The following is a 17632-nucleotide window of genomic DNA, read 5'->3' as shown; positions in this document are numbered from 1 at the left end:
TTTCAACCACGAAGGTTATATCGCGACGGGGAAAGGGAGGAGAGGGGATAGAGCCACTTGTCACAAAAGCACTAATAAAAAATTTGCTCCAGGGGCTTGCAGCGTAGTACAATATATTACCTCACTGGGAGAATGCAAGTTTCCAGTACAAAGGACTTAACATTTCTTACATACTGCTTGACTAAAATCTTTACAAACATTGACTATATTCTATACAAGAAACACTTAACAAGGGTAAAAGGAGAAACAGAATCCGTTAGTCGCCTCTTACGACATGCTGGGGAGCATCGGGTAAATTCTTTCCCCTAACCCGCGGGGGGGGGGGGGGGGGGGGGGGGGGGGGGGGGGGGGGGGGGGGGGGGGGGGGCCAAGGACGTCAACTGACCTCCTACAGACAGTGAAAGGGTTAATCAAAGAGTGAGGCAGTGGCAAACCCTCTAGAGATGCAAACGACAAGCAAACAGAAAAGACTACTTACTGGGTACAAACTAACCAGTGATCAAAATGATTCTATCTTTATATATGTGAGAGACGCAACATCGAACATTACGAATAGAATGAGTGAATAATTTCAAGGACACATTTAGTCAGAATTAATGAGTCGTTCAAGTGTCTCCGTGAACATTCTCAAAGAGAAATATCAGAGGCAAGTGTGATTAAGAAATCTCCATGCTAACATGTACAGATAAAAACGTGATTTCAGCCCTTTAACTGTATTTTTCGCTCATGGCAATGCCACAATGTGGTCACTAAAAACACGCCATAGGATCACAGCAAAATATATAACAAGGCCTGAAACTACTGAATGACATTTTTTGCTTCAAACTTGACAATTTTCAGTTCTTGGTTGGTTAAAGTACCACAAAACCATACAAATGCAGAGTACACAAAAAATACATTTTTTTACAACACTGGATAAGCAAAATGTACAGTAGGAGTTAACATTTGGGGAAAAATGGAGGTAGGATGGGGACATTTATGTTCTGGGTGAGAATGGCTCACATATTTTCAAATTAATGTTTATCTTAACAAAAAATCTGCTCCGTGATCTCAGAAATCATGTGTCATACTTGAAAGGCAATCCCAATTTCATTGAAGCCTTGCCTTGTTTTACCAAGCTGAAATAGTTAAAGTAACAGACACTCATCTGAACGAGGCCTGTATGCCATTCCTCTTAGTCTTATCCAATATTCTCAATGTCCACTTACTGCTGCAACCAATTTCATTTCCAGCATTTTTTTCTACAGACATCTATGGGCATCTTGTATTTGACTGGAAAGCCAACATTATTTCTCTAACATAATTATTCACGTTTCACATAAATTCGTGCTAAGAGTAGAAATTAGGCAATACAAACTTTGTCAAGCAAAAGGTCTTCATTCCAACAGAGAATGAACCACTGAAACCACCAGGGAAGTAACCCAGGTAATTTATCTTTCAGATGTTACCTATACAAATAGCCAAACCTTGTGAAAGCAATGCCTACACTCAAGAGCTCTAGCGCCTGCCTTTCCTTTCTTGCTGCCATTTCTCTGTGAACGCCGATTCCCCCAGAAAAAAGGTATGCGCCATAACGCAACGGTTTTGTACAAACTAAAGCATATTCTCTTTAGTACATAACTTGAGCCCCTGAAGGAAGTGTTTTCTTTCAGTGAAGCAACTATTTAAATGTATTTTTATTGTTAGTTATTGATTGTGTTAATTCCTTGTCAGTGAAATTGCAGACCACAGGATGCCACTGCAAGCTCTGTCAAATCTTTGAAATTAGAAGGCAAAGACTTTTTTTCTGTACTAGTTTTTATTTTTTTTAAACAACAACCGCCAATTATCCATGAGAAAAAGAACTTTTAAGCGAAAAGCAGGGAGAGTATGCTGGCCCTATTATGTACACATCATGGCCCAAAGCACACATTCATAGGACAAACACCCAGCAGCTAACAGCACCCAGCAATACCTCATGGGAAATTCAACATTATTCTGAACACATGCTGGCAGGCTCAGAATTAAGATTGTTTTAACTCATACAATGTTACAGATTCAAAATGTGCACAATTACAATTGCTTAAAGTTAAACTCACACATGTAACATCAGACAGATTCAGATATTTGCACTGTTACAAGGGACTTAAAACTCAAACAAAATGTAACTTTTGGCGGATACAGAATCAGCTGTTACCTGGAGTTACAGCTCACACAATGTAACATCCCAAGTTTTCACATTTTCAGGCCAACGCTGATGCAGATGCTTTCCAATACTTTCAAAAAATACAGACTGTATATTTCACAGAAGGTAGATAGAGCCTAGTTACTGGTAACCCTGCTGGTAGTTTGTGGCCGGTTTGGGGTAACCTCCTCCATAACCCGGCCCGCCCCTAGAGTAGGGGTTGCTTCCTGGGGGGGTGGGGCTCGGTGACTGCTGCTGCCCTGGCCCAGCTTGTGGTGAGAATCCGGGGAATTTCTGTCCAGGAACCTGAGGAAAATACAGGAAAATTATGCTTCCGGATCTGTTCAATTCACTTGTCATTGACATTGTGCTGCAACCATTTTTCACTGCGATGCTTGTAAACAATTTATCAGTGTCAACATTTGTTTTTAGGGGTGCAACTCTTACACAGCTGATAAAACTCTGACACAGTTATTTCTAAATATGGTCTCTTAAATCACAGACTTCAAATACACACCTGCATGTTGGGAGTAACACCAGTTACACCAGTGTACATCTGTTGTGGCTGTTGCTGCTGCTGTGGCTGACCAGGGGCCGGCTGTGTAGGGAAGCCGTACCCCACCTGTGGTCCTCCTGGCTGGTTGTACATGCCTGGCTGTTGTTGCGGGGGCTGCTGGGGTTGTTGTTGCTGCTGTTGCTGACCTGGGGGTAACTGGCCATAACCACCTGCAGGAGGAAGCAAACATGTAGAGCGAGTCTGATACTTAACTGATGAAAGATCTGCATCATTGAGATACACCAAGAACTTAGAAATGGTCCAAGATCAAACTGGAGATTGTGGGTTGGATAGGATTGACTACCTCATTACATTTAGTCAAGTTTTGACTAAATGTTTTAACATAGAGGGGGGAATCGAGACGAGGGTCGTGGTGTATGTGTGTGTGTGTGTGTGTGTGTGTGTGTGTGTGTGTGTGTGTGTGTGTGTGTGTCTGTCTGTCTGTGTGTGTGTGTAGAGCGATTCAGACCAAACTACTGGACCGATCTTTATGAAATTTGACATGAGAGTTCCTGGGAATGATATCCCCGGACGTTTTTTTCCTTTTTTCGATAAATGTCTTTGATGACGTCATATCCGGCTTTTTGTAAAAGTTGAGGCGGCACTGTCACACCCTCATTTTTCAATCAAATTGATTGAAATTTTGGCAAAGCAATCTTCGACAAAGGCCGGGGTTTGGTATTGCATTTCAGCTTGGTGGCTTAAAAACTAATGAGTGAGTTTGGTCATTAAAAATCGGAAACTTGTAATTAAAATTATTTTTTTATTAAACGATCCAAAAACAATTTCATCTTATTCTTCGTCATTTGCTGATTCCAAAAACATATAAATATGTTATATTTGGATTAAAAACAAGCTCTGAAAATTAAAAATATAAAAATTATGATCAAAATTAAATTTCCGAAATCGATTTAAAAACAATTCTGTCTTATTCCTTGTCGGTTCCTGATTCCAAAAACATATAGATATGATATGTTTGGATTAAAAACACGCTCAGAAAGTTAAAACGAAGAGAGGTACAGAAAAGCATGCTATGCAGCACAGCGAAACCACTGCAGCGCTGAACAGGCTCGTCAGTTTCACTCCGTTTTGCACAAGCGGCAGACTACGGTCATTGTGAAAAAATGCAGAGCGTTCAGTTTCATTCTGTGAGTTCGACTGAGCTTGACTAAATGTTGTATTTTCGCCTTACGCGACTTGTTTTTTTCTTACTTAGAAACCAAGAATGCACAGGTTTGTATAAGACAGCCTTTGTTTCAGTTTCATTACACAGAGCACAAAGCAATCGCACAGAGTGAATCTGACAGGTAGCTGATAAAATCTAATAAATAAAGGGCAATGGCTATGTAAGGCAGCCCTCAATTTAGTTTCATAAATCCACACGTTATAAGAAAGTAGAACAGCCGACTTAACACAAGATGAAGGGCTTTTCAAAACTGCAAAACTAAATATTCTGCATACCAACTCGCATTAGCACCAATCAAGCACTCAGCATCTCACCACAGAATACCCATTAACTCTATAAACAATAGTACAAGCTCGTACCTTGACCAGGCTGTGCGTAACTGGGGTACTGCTGTGATTGTTGCTGACCACTGGGCGCCTGGCTGTAGGACGTCGGTACCTGACTTTGGTAGCCCGGCTGTCCCTGTCCATATGGTCCTGTAAACACACATATGATTTGATACACATGAAAAATAGGAATTGTGTACAAGAAAACATGATGGCAAGCATTTGAGGGTCTTGAGAACATATAACAGATTCTGCAATCACGCACATGGTTTCAAATATCAGACTGTCACCGCTTACAAGAAATAAAATCCTGGAAATGAGCATACAAAAGTTACTGAGAACTTATAAAAGGTCCTAGAAACACCCATCTGTTTTCTCATCAGACAGCTACTGCCAATAAGACAACTGATTCATGATAGGAACAAGAGGAGCAACTGGGGAAAAGACCTATCTGAACTGCCATATGATAAAAATACAAAAGATCTCAAGTAAAATGGACAAAAATCAAACAAAACCAAATGTGCAACTTTTGTGAGGGTAATGTGCCCACCTGTTGTTGTATGGCCCTTACGGGCTTTGCTCCAATAGTATGATGCTCACAATGAAAACACGTATGCATATGATTGTATGGATGAGTGTTTGTGTGTGCTTGCACATCTGAACGTGCATGGGCATAAAACAATCGCCTCATATGACTGAAAACTCACAGCAGTAAAATGTCAAATTTCCTTAAAAGCAGAAATGTCCTCAAAACAGAAAAATCTCAGAAAAACACTGATGCTACATCAAAATGGAACATAAGCTAAACTACACATGATCCCAGTAACAAACACACACACACATTCCCAAATTAACAACCAACACACTTCAACTTCAATCCTACCTGTACCAGGCTGTGGCGGTTGTTGTTGCTGATCATGTCCGGTGGGAGGCGTTCCTGGAACTGATACTGTTGAGGTCACTTGTGACGGCATTGAGCTGGGCTGAAAGTGTTGCGGTTGTTGTTGTTGCTGCTGTTGTTGTTGTAGTTGCTGCTGTCTCTGCACGCTGGATGAGGAACCGATGCTAGAGATGCTGTCTGGCGTGGCCGCTCCAGCTCTGTCTGTTGTTGGTGCTGCTGGAAGCAAACAAAAGATGAAACGTTCATTGCCTGAGTGTTCAAATGGCACAACGTCTGAATACTGAAAAACAGGGATCTCGGTCTGCAGACAGAATAGGCGGACTAAGCATTCTTGTAGACAAAATATCATGAAATGATCATAACAGCTGTACATGATGTGTTAAGCATTCAGATTTTTGTTTTAACGGCCTCTGTTCTAGTGGTTGCTCATGGTGTCATTCACCATTTCCAAACTTCAGCATGGCTGAGTTTCAGTGCTGCTTAATGTTTGACAGTTGTAGAGCTCAACGTGTGTCCCCCACAGCAGAATCAATACATACTTTATAAACCCTTAGTAAAAATTAATGTTAACCATGTGCATCCCTGCTCCTCATTTATGAAGCTTCCTCTCCATCCATTTTTTCTGTTCTGGTACAACTTTAAAAGGAGGTTATGAGTACTGTATTTGAAATAAACATTTCAAAAGAAAGGTTAAAGCACAAAGTCGACCCGGCAAAGCTTCGCGAAGTCTTTATACCAAAAACCTGCAGCTACGGCAAAGAACTTTATACCCTACTTTGCTTCACAAGTTTTGACATGCAAAGCTCCACCGTAGCTCTGCGACGAAGTTGTTCTTTTTGTCTGAAGAGTGCTGTTTGATTCAAGATGGACGTAGAAATCAAACTTGAACAAGTGAACACAGATATTCTTTTCAACCAAGCATAAGAAAATTCCACTGGCTCCTTTTTTAAAGGAATGGTACATTCTTCAACCAGACTTCTTTCTGAAAAACATACAAATTAAAGAAAACAACACCACTAACCATCACCAGAGATGCCGAAGGAAGACATGACTTTATTCTGGACACTGTCATCGTGGGAGACTGACCGCTGGGTGGACAGAGGATCAAACTCTTTGCTCTCCGCCACCCTAGACACGCTGTAGTTCCTCTCTCCTGCCTCTTTCACTGCAGCTGAACGACCTGATAAGACAACAGAGAGCAAACAAATTTAATGTTTTGTTGTTGTAAACAGTGTAGGCTTAGTCCTGATGGAAGAGGAGAGACAAACACACCAACTGAGAGAGAGAGAGAGAGAGAGAGAGAGAGAGAGAGAGAGAGAGAGAGAGAGAGAGAGAGAGAGAGAGAGAGAGAGAGAGAGAGAGAGAGAATTCTAATGCAATAATGTATATATCACAGACATGATTACATGTATTTTTTTTTATATTTCTGATTCATTAGATCATAAAACTATGATAATAAATAACAATGGAACATTTATAATATATAGCGCTTCTACACAGCTCGAAGCGCTTTACAATTTCAATCAAAACACAACACTATATATATACAACTGATACAATTTGTCTCAAATGAAATGGAAAATACTCATCAAAGAGCACACAATGACATACATGCATGTATAATAATTCTTAGAATTACATTTTTCACAGCGCACCACAGTGCACAGTCAAAACACGCAAACTAACACATACAACAGACTAATACTCACAACAAGCACACATGCACAAACACACACACACACACCAGGTTAAGTACTCATAGAGAATAATGTTTAGGACAGAGCTAATCGGCGACAAAATGTTGCTTGAAAAGGTGTGTCTTGAGGTTGGTTTTGAAGGAGGGGAGCGACTATAAAATTTCTAAAGTAAATTTTGATTTGATTAATATACTTACCCCAATCACATATTGCATTTGACTACGTCTGAGATGCTAGGTACTGAAAACGCTTACCCATCTAACACAACAAGGGGAAGCAAACCCATCACCAAAAAGGCAAACGTAGCCATGGTAACGAGAGGGTATCCCGGGAGTTACCTCCCCTCTAGTGGATACCACGTCACTTCCTACCACAACACGTGGCAACTCATACGACTTGAAGAAAACTCAAACCATAAGCGGGGCAGGCGGGCGGGCCTACGCTATGTGATTGGGGTAAGTATATTAATCAAATCAAAATTTACTTTAGAAATTTTATATTAAATTACATATTCTTACTCCCAATCACATATTGCAGATAACATCAACAAGGCGGTGGGAAAGAAAAAATTTAACTCCCATTAGAAACCCTGCCAGAAACAGGCCCACTGCCCAAAAAAGGCATGAAGGGCCCGGAGGGAAAGAAAGATTCTAACTCCCTCTAACACTCTTACCAGGAACTGGCCCCCTGCCAACAAGTCAGAAAGGGGCCAGAGAAAATCCTGAAAGACAGCCAGGATGTCGCTTAGACCAAACTTGCTAAAGACACCTTCAGAAAGCTGTGCCCAACCCTTCCTCCCCGGACCGTAAAGAAGGAGGCCCAGGGAGGAAGAAGAGCCCTGGATTACATGAACCCGAGCAAAGAGGAGGGGAAGACAATCTGACCCCCCCCCCCCCCCCTTTCTTGTTGGAAGGCTATGCCAAAGCCCGACAACAACAGAGCGATATAGGTCAGCTCCAGAGAAGAGCAACCAAACTCCGCGCAAAAAGAAAGAGAAAGACCTGAGTACAAAGTACCAGAGTCCGACCCGATGATAAAAAACTCAAAAAGAGCATAAGCGTTCCGAAAGTTCCAAGAACGTGAAGAAACGCTCACCCCCCCCCCTTAGCACACTGTCTGCTACTCTGTGTTAGAGTACAACTAACCAATAAACGATCAAGGTACGCTCAGGAAGTGACGCAAGAAAACAACAGGAAAAACCCTGACTGCGATCTTTTGACATCGTCACCCCTAACGCATGCTAAAGGAGGGTGCCGTAAACGGCAGACCTGCTGCTCTCAAAAGAGATGGTAACCCGAAATCCTCTAGCTCTACCCATTCGTGCCAAAGCCGAAAGGGATAGTACGAGGAAGCCGATACTTGCAACAAGCATAAGCACCCGAAAGTGCGGGAGTCACAGAGGGCAAAAGTCTAGAGTGACTAGTAACCATGACAAAAATGGCCCCCAAGCCATAGAGCTCGCAGTTCAGTCCGCTTGTAGGTAATTGAAACCGAATCAAGAACCCAAAGCCGAAAACACGACTGGTAAGCATACCAGACAAAGCGTGAAGCCGACCAGCCAAAAGACTCCCAAGACAAGGGGTCTCAGGAAAAAACTGGAAATTAAATCCCAGATCAAATCAAGAGCCCTCCTCGGTTTGAGCGAAAGGCCCGAAAAGGCCTGTCCACGTCTGAAAGACTGAGGGACAAACCTGAGCCAACGGTCCAACACCCTAAACATAGTAGCCTGTGATAGACGGGTGACTGTAGCCAGAAACCCGACCGAACGGAAGTCGTACTGACTCACCTCAGAAAGAGGATGCAGAAAGCCTAGAAATCTACCGACACAGGCGCCGGAAATGCCATAGCTACCTGCGAAATGCAGGAGACAATCGCACCGGTCAAGACTAAAAGCCATAATGTCCGTAGGACAGCCATAATTCCGAAGTACCCGCCGTACGCAGGTAAACGAAAGAAAATAGGAACATTAGCAAGCTCCCCCCTTCCAGAAGGAGAGGACTGGCCAAAACTGAGAGAGAAGGTAAGCCACAAAGGATGACTCCTTCGACCCACATTGCCAAAGACAACGCCCCCTCAGAAAACTGAATGTAACCTCCGAGGACAACTCAAGAACAGCTTAAGTTAGGACGAAACACCAGAACAAGTCTGATCGCCGAGAAAGGCAGAGTCGGACCCAGCGACAGACAATAATGACCACAAAGGTCAATCGTTGTTCTAAAACCCTGACGTAACTAAGACGCCGGTAAGAGAACCACCTCTCCGGCCAGCCGGAAGTGCGACAGAAGCAGCAGCCCGTGGCTGAAACAACTGTTCGCCGCCTGAGGGCGGGCACCCGTAACCCCGAAGGGCAGAGAAGCGAGGATCAAGCACCTGATCTCCGCTCACACTGCTACGGAAAACCCCAAAAGATGTCTCTTCTCTAGCCACCAACTGAAGTCAGAGTGGCCGAGCGAAAGAAAATGCCGAAGTCACATCCACCAGAGGCAGAAAAAGTACACGGAATAACCGGAAAACCGGAAACGCGCGTACCAGAACATCATACCAGCTGATACCCTGACTGACAGCGAGTCAGAAACAGCCAAATGACGTCCAAGACAACGGAACGGAATGGACAGAAGCCCCTCCCACCGGAAAGGTGACGAGACAACTACCCCGGCCGAGGAGCTGGAACACCCGAAAGCGGCAGCCGTTCCTTTCTCCCAGGAAGCAACCGGAAAGAAGAGGAACAGTATATCCAGCCACAGCCAGAAATGCAAACCGACCAAGCCGCAGCATGCAAAAAATAAGGCTGCTGAGACTGAGGCCGGAAGCTGAAAAGCCCGGAAGCCAGTCTCCAGTCAACCCCAGCACAGCCACAGAGTGACCATGTGGTGAGAGACTTAATATTCCCAAAAGGAGGGTACCGGGAAGTAACGTCCGCCCCAGCTGCAAGAATAGCCTTGAGCCTTGCCGGAAATCCCGACCATGTCCCCTAGCTGACCACCAACTGAACCTCAGAGTGGACTACAAAGGACAAAGGCCGAAGCCATAAACCCAGCGGTGGGAGGAAGAACGGAATACCCGGAAACCGGAAAACCGTAACCCAGAAAAGGACCTCACTCATCCCTTGACCATGAGGAAAAGGGTAAGTAGACCACCCCTCCGACCGCAGGCCCGGGCGAGAGGCCGTGCAACGCCCTCCGGGCGAAGCACTGACTGCCCTGACCAAAGCACAGAGTGCTGAAAGCCGACTGCTATTGTTCTCTCTCTGACGTCCCACCGGAAGTGACAGAAAGAGGAACAGCATACCCGACCGAAGCCGGAAACGCCGCCGCCGAAACCACAGAAAGCGGAAACGAAGGCTGCGTAGGCTGAGGCAGGAAGCCATAAAGCCAGGAGGCCAGTCTGCGGCCCATCCTACCACCAACGACGGGGCGTACAAGTGAAGGAGGGCCTATTGCCAGACACTGTTGCCTTCTCCCTGCCATCCAAAGGAATTGCCAAAAAGAAGAACAGCAAACCCGGCCGAAGCCGGCTAGCAGCCGACGTAACCGTCACAACGGAAACGAAGACTGCAGAGGCTGAGGCCAAAGCCAGAAAGCCCGAAGGCCAGTGTGTGGTCCACCCAAAACCGAGCGTCAAAGCGAACCTGTTTAGGTGGACCTACGCTTTCAGTCAAAACCGAAAAGGCAGCCGCCGAGGCCGAGACCGCCACCGCGGAAACGAAGACTGCATAGACTGAGGCCGGAAGCCATAAAGCCCGAAGGCCAGTCTGCGATCCCCCGTACCCCGCCGCTACAGCGTACGTGTGTAGGTGGACCTATACTTCGGCCGAAACCGGAACCGTTTATCCCGGCCGAAACCGGGAACGGCCGCCACCGCCAGTCAACAAAGTCCGAACCTGCAACAGGAGTTCTTGTCAACTGGCCGCAAACCACCCGAAAACGCAGACGCCGAAACCGCCACCGCGGAAACAAAGACTGCAAAGACTGAGGCTGGAAGCCATCATGCCCGGAGGCCAGTCTACGGTCCCGCCATACACGGCAGCTGCAGCGTACGTGTGTAGGTGGACCTATAATTCCGGCCGAAACCGAAAACGCAGCCGCCGGAACCACAAGAGCGGAAACGACGACTGCATAGACTGAGGCCGGAAGCCAAAAAGGCCGGAGGCCAGTCTGTGGTCCATAAACTCACCGCAAACAGAGCGAGAAGTGAGAGAAGGACCTATACTTCCGGTCAAAACCGGAAAAACGCAGCCGCCGAAACCGCCGATAGCGGAAACGAAGACTGCATAGACTGAGGCCGGAAGCCATAAAGCCCGGAGGCCAGTCTGTGATCCATACCCTCACCACACAAGCTGAGCGGGAAGTGAGAGGAGGACCTATACTTCCGGTCGAAACCGGAAAGACGCAGCCGCCGAAACCGCCGATAGCGGAAACGAAGACTGCATAGACTGAGGCCGGAAGCCATAAAGCCCGGAGGCCAGTCTGTGATCCATACCCTCACCACACAAGCTGAGCGGGAAGTGAGAGAAGGACCTGTGCTTCCGGCCGAAGCCGGAAATGCGGCGACCGTAAACGGAAGCTGCTGCTGAGCATCAAAGCCCCAGACATTCTGGCTGGGACTGACGCTAGCATAAAGCACAGACTGGTTACCAACGTCCAAAGCCGAAACGGGAGGACGAGTCACCAGTAGAATGCAGAGAGTGACTCTGCCCAATTGACCTGTCTCCCGGCAGGGAGTGTCCCGACGCCTCACGAGGGCTGTGGGACCAGGTCAACTTACTTGAATGGCCTGCGAAGAAGGCGGAAACGGCAGAGGCAGGAAGCTGCACTCCAGAACCGGAAGCCACAGCTAGCAAAGCAAGGGACTGCACAGCCCCAAAGGAAGAAGGCAGAGCAGCGCTGACGAAAAACGGAAGAGCGCTGCATCTCCCGCTGGCCAAAGTATCGGATATCTGAAACAAGAGATATATAGCAAAGAGGACCAAGAGCCCCCTAATCCGGAGCCAACAAAGAAGAAGGCGGCGAAACAACGGCCGAGCTAGACGTACAGCAGTAGTCGAACTCGGAGGAGAAAAAGTCACCGAAAAAACAGTGTTGAGGGCTTCGTAAGAAGCCCCAACACCCAGCTAAGCAGAGGCCGACTTGGGCTTGTAACATTACCCCTAACGTCGGCCTTAACCCCTTTCGCTCGTCTGAGTCAGCCATGCTGACTAACCAAAACGAACAAGGCAAGACAAAAATTTACTGAAAAACGTACGTTCAAAACGGACAGAAAACTCAGTAAACAAACAAAACAAAGAACGTGCAACGAACACAACTACCGAGCTTGCAACTACATGAGAAGACAAGACCGGTACATGCCAAACAATAAACATCAGCAAAGCTAACGAAAATACAAATGGCGGCACGCAACAGCTACTGATAACACAAGTCCCACGGACGAACTATCAGTAACAACACAGAAAGGACGTTTGCAAACAACAAACCAAAACAAGAACGGCTCACCAACTGGAGCCAGCACAGGGGAAAGACAGGTAAAACGTGGCAGGCAGGTGAGAAGTCTCACCAAGATAGCCACTGTCAGCGAAAAATTCAGGACACCCTCTCTCTAGGACGCTGAAAGATCGTATGAGTTGCCACGTGTTGTGGTAGGAAGTGACGTGGTGTCCACTAGAGGGGAGGTAACTCCCGGGATACCCTCTCGTTACCATGGCTACGTTTGCCTTTTTGGTGATGGGTTTGCTTCCCCTTGTTGTGTTAGATGGGTAAGCGTTTTCAGTACCTAGCATCTCAGACGTAGTCAAATGCAATATGTGATTGGGAGTAAGAATATGTAATTTAATGACTGTTTCGGACATTGTAGGGCAGTTCATTCCAGATGATGGGACCAAAGTGGGAAAAACTGCGGAAGCCAGGTTGCTTACATTTGTACCGGACAACTTTGAAGCGCTGAGTATCTTGAGACAAGCGTATTGTGCCAGAGGGGGAGTACACTTGTAGGAGTTGGGAGAGGTAGAGAGGGGGGTGATGTCATTGTTCCTCAACAGATACTCTTTTCCTTACAATTAACTGCTCTTATCACAAACATAAATTTTCTCATATGTGTGTGTACAGTGCGAGTGTGTATTCTTATTTTCATTTCCACTTACTGTCTGGCAAGACAGAGTCCCCAGCAGAAGCAGGCGTAGAGGAAGGCTCGATACGATCAAGAATGGCGTTCACATGGTCTCTGACTATTTGAAGCTCGCGCCGTAATGATCGAACATCCCCAATGTTCGTTGGCTGTATACCATTCACTGCAGAAACAATAAGTACAGTGAGACACTTTTTGCAATGAAGCAAATACAGAAGTTTAAATGACCCTCAGCAATTGTTCAATGTTACTTTATCAGTGAAGACTGGGGTATCTCTGTTTTTCATTATTTGACAAAAATGCATGCACATTTTTGTTGACCCAGTCTCAGCAAAGCATTGCTGATACTGGGGCTGCCAACAACCACACCCACACACAAATGAGACAGTGACAAAAGGTCAGGTGTCATGTCTACTGTCCCGAATGACACATGATTGCTGACATTTCACCATTGCCAACAGAATAAACAAATAAGAAATAGGTAGAAAATGAATGTGAAAACTGACTTTAATTGTTGATCACTATTTTCTATACCACTAACAAATAATCTACTTGCACATAGCTGTTTGGCAAATGTATGTTGCATGGGACACACTGACATGAAAGTGGAAGATGTTTTTCCCTCTAGAGAAACTACATATCAAGTTACACTTTTTGTGCTCTTCCATTCCAGTTGGCAATCAATTGTTAACGCATGTTATTAGAAAAAATAGAACGAAAACAGATTAGATAGAATGAAAAATGTACTGGTCATGTCATTTGGGACATACTGACATGAAAACGTCACCTTTTGGCATTGTCTCAAATATTAACCTCTCTCTCTTTCTCTCTTGACAAATTTCCCCAGCGTTAATACAAACTGAATTCGCCATACTGAAGTAAATATAATTTTGATATCTTTCAATTATCATACTGCTCAAGTAAAATTAAGAGTCAATTAAGACAGTCAAAGTAGATCCTATACAAACACTGCATATTCTATGCTTTCCACTGTAGGTAAGAATACTAATTACTACTCACCAAATAAAGTTATCTTCAGAATTCTACTGCACTGAATGGCAAAGCTCAAATCTGAGCTGTCAAAGATAGTGATCAGGTCCGCATCTGCAAAAAAAGAATAGTTTTAAATCAGGTCACAGTTACTGAGTTACTACAAAAAAAACTTCCATGTGTTGCAAAAAACAAAAAAACAAATTTCCCCTTATCATTGCTCAAAGAGTGAAACTGATGTTAAAACGGGGAACAAGATGAAACAAGAAGGGCAAAGCCCATACGATTCACATGCTTGACCTTGACCTTTAGATGACCTTGACCTTCAGGGTCAAGGTCAAATAACTACACCTAGCAATGACATCATACACTAAGAACTGCTTTACACATTTTTCCTACCAAAATACATGTGACCTTGACCCAAGGTCAAGGTCATCCAAGGTCATGCAACACAAAGCTGTTAATTCAAGACATAGGAAGTACAATGGTGCTTATTGGCTCTTTCTACCATGAGATATGGTCACTTTTAGTGGTTCACTACCTTATTTTGGTCACATTTCATAAGGGTCAAAGTGACCTTGACCTTGATCATATGTGACCAAATGTGTCTCATGATGAAAGCATAACATGTGCCCCACATAATTTTTAAGTTTGAAACAGTTATCTTCCATAGTTCAGGGTCAAGGTCACTTCAAAATATGTATACAATCCAACTTTAAAGGACCCTTGCGACCTTGACCTTGAAGCAAGGTCAACCAAACTGGTGTCCAAAGATAGGGCTTACATTGCCCTGTATAGCATACATAGCTAAGGTTGCCATTCTCGATAACTTCAGAAAAAAATGCGAAAATGTGAAAAATGGTCGTTTTTAAGACAACAATTACGGCCCCTGTGACCTTGAACTTGAAGTGAGGTCAAGTTGCCGCACATGTTTTCTGAGATCTTGTAACCATACACCATCAGGCCACATCAGGTGTTGATAGACTTAATAGTGTCCAAGAAATATCCAACGTTAAAGTTTTCCGGACGGACAGACGGACGGACGGATGACTCGGGTGAGTACATACTCACTTTTGCTTCGCATGTGAGTCAAAAACCCACCACATATGTGGTGGATTTCATTCTTTCTTTCATACTCATTGTATAGTATGTTTAATTGAAACATGCATCCGTTTTGAACATTTACTGATGTTAGTGTTACCATTCAAAAATGAGCAACCCCATATTGCTTGTTGAACAAGAGGCGAAGCCTTCAAGGCTCACGTAAGAAATCGACAAACAGTAACACAAACTCAATCACTCCGTCACACACACACACACACAGTACACACACACACACACACACACACACACATACACACCCACACACCCAGAAAGAGCATAGGTGAAACTGTGCAAGAAAGCGAGACACTAGATCTAGATCTGTCTGTCTGCATGTAGCCTACTTACATGGACACGACTGCCAAATAGTCTCGGCCCGCTCAAAATAACAATCACCGAGACTTTCAGTAATTCCATCGCGTGACGTCTAACCCTCTTACGTCATAATGTGACGTCAATGTAATATGATGTCTTCAAATGTTAAAGTTTCTACCACAGACATACACACATACATACATACGCACGCACAGACAGACAAAAGTTAGCATCGCATAGGCTACACTTACGTGAGCCAAAAATCAAGAAAAAACTAAAACAAGGACTATAAGTCTTAAATAATAGGACATTAATGGCACCAGCAAGAGGGATAGGTTTGTGTGACCTTGAGAGAGTGCATCTGTGGGTGAAAGAACACAAAAACTACAAATACCTTCGTCCTTGTACTTGATGACGATATCGTCATTGGTGGAGAGCTTGCCACGGTAGACTCTCTGCATCATGAGGACCAGCTCATCGTAGGTGATGTCCTCATTGTGAATGGGGATGCGGCGGATGTCATCACCAAGTTGAACCTTGATGATCAGTTTGCCACTGAGATCCAGCGATGGCGCCATTATATTGTTCTGCATCTTTTCTGGTCTGCAGAACAAAAAGATACAGAATCATTCAAAAATAAAGAAAGCACACAGTTGGGATTCTTTATAGTTAAACATAATTTTTCTAACAAAATTAATATCAGAGGCTAGCTCATGCAGCTGGCACAGTAACTTGAGCAAGAGTTGAACTTGAACCACAGGCGGAAGGTATCGTTCACTGGACCACTACTTCCATAGAAAGACTACAAGGTTTGACACTCACTTCGAGTCGTCTGTGTTCTTGGAGTCGCTTCCTGCGGACAATTTTTTTTTCAAGACGGTTTGTCTCTTCCTAGAGTCTGTGTTAGGTCAAATAAATACAGTTGAATGATTATTTTAACCGTATGTACCTTTAATTTTCAGCTGCCGTCCGCTCCAGGTTGTTTTTAACCATCATTTGGACGAATGTTCGTTTGCGAACCGCAACCCTGTAGCTAGTAAGAAATCATGCATCCCGCACCGAATATGCATACCAGTGCTCATTGGTCTAAAACATATGTAAATATTGCAGCAAAGGGAAGCTACCCACGGGAGTTTCAGTTTAGGTTTTTGGCATAACAACGGAATAACCAGTAACCGTGAATGGAAGCGATGCAGACGATTTCAGTCGACCAATGAAAATAATCATCGAATATCCAGTATAACCAATGTTCGCATCGGACTACTATCTCCTCGGACATACGACGATCATCATTCGCACAGGGTCTAAGTGGTATGCCGTTGACAGACATGTTTGGTCGCACAAACGACGGTTTAAAAACATGCAGCGGACAGGCAGCTAAATATAAAAGGTACAGATAGTTAGAACATTCATCTATCACGGCATTTGTAAGGTTACAAAGATTCTTAACATTGGCAATTATTTTTTGCATAATTTTTTTCTGAAGTTAGTGGAGCACGACTCGAAGCTGAGTGACAAACCTTGTAGTCTTTCTATGGAAGTAGTGGTCCAGTGAACGATACCTTCCGCCTGTGCTTGAACTTGAAAAGTTGAAATGGAAATGTTGCACAAACTGTCAACGCAGCAAACGCTTAAAGTTAAGATTAATATCAGAAAATCAAAGTTGAATAATTCAAACCAAGGAAGCATTAATTCTCTGTTCTGATTATGAAGGTACATCTCCAGTATGTGTCATTTATAATTATTTATCATCACATGACATGATCGTGACTCTTAATTCTAGATCGATCGAGCAAACAATGTGGTGCCCTCAAAGAAAGAAACAAAAACTTTCAGTAAGAGAATTAGTTTGCACACGACAAGGTTAAAATCTTGCCTCGTAACACAAAACGAAGAACGAATCGTACATCCTATACAAACACTGAAACAGATCAACGTCGGGGATTCTGCGACTTTGGTGACGTGGGCGTCGACCACACAGCAGAAGAAAGTTATTTCCAGAAAAAGTGAACGATATTTTTCAATGACAAACAAACGGTTTTTAGGCCAGATGCGTATTCCAATGGATTAACAAGAAAAAAGGCGACTGAACGTTTACTTATAGTACAGTTTACCTTTGAAAGCTGCGGTGTGTCGGCAAAACAGCTCTCCAAGAAATTAGTCCGTCATCAGCGGAAGTGGAAAGTTATTTCCCCTAAATAAGCAGGGAACACAACTCCGTAATTGGTAAAAACAAATCTCCAGGTGATTACTTCCCTTTGGCTGTTCTCGCACTGCCA

The 17632-nt window shown here is 44.3% G+C and overlaps 1 protein-coding gene across 2 annotated transcripts; it reads right to left on the bottom strand.

The window, feature by feature from the left end:
• Positions 1–340: 340 nt before the first annotated feature.
• LOC138962185 (protein TFG-like) lies at positions 341–17559 on the bottom strand. 2 transcript variants are annotated; one of them, XM_070333916.1, is made up of 9 exons: positions 17468–17559; positions 15748–15956; positions 13968–14051; positions 12964–13110; positions 6155–6313; positions 5116–5349; positions 4266–4382; positions 2682–2890; positions 341–2470 (listed from the first exon to the last, which is right to left on the bottom strand). In XM_070333916.1, the coding sequence occupies exons 2-9, from the start codon at positions 15944–15946 to the stop codon at positions 2306–2308; spliced, it is 1314 nt and encodes a 437-aa protein (XP_070190017.1). In that variant the 5' UTR covers positions 15947–15956; positions 17468–17559; the 3' UTR covers positions 341–2305. The 2 variants fall into 2 exon arrangements, with proteins under 2 accessions (XP_070190017.1, XP_070190019.1); XM_070333918.1 differs by having other exon boundaries at positions 5116–5346.
• Between the last annotated feature and the right edge of the window lie 73 nt (positions 17560–17632).

Source organism: Littorina saxatilis, linkage group LG3, assembly GCF_037325665.1.
Source record: "Littorina saxatilis isolate snail1 linkage group LG3, US_GU_Lsax_2.0, whole genome shotgun sequence".
Lineage (NCBI taxonomy): Eukaryota > Metazoa > Mollusca > Gastropoda > Littorinimorpha > Littorinidae > Littorina > Littorina saxatilis.
This window is presented reverse-complemented; position numbering and strand designations above follow the sequence as displayed.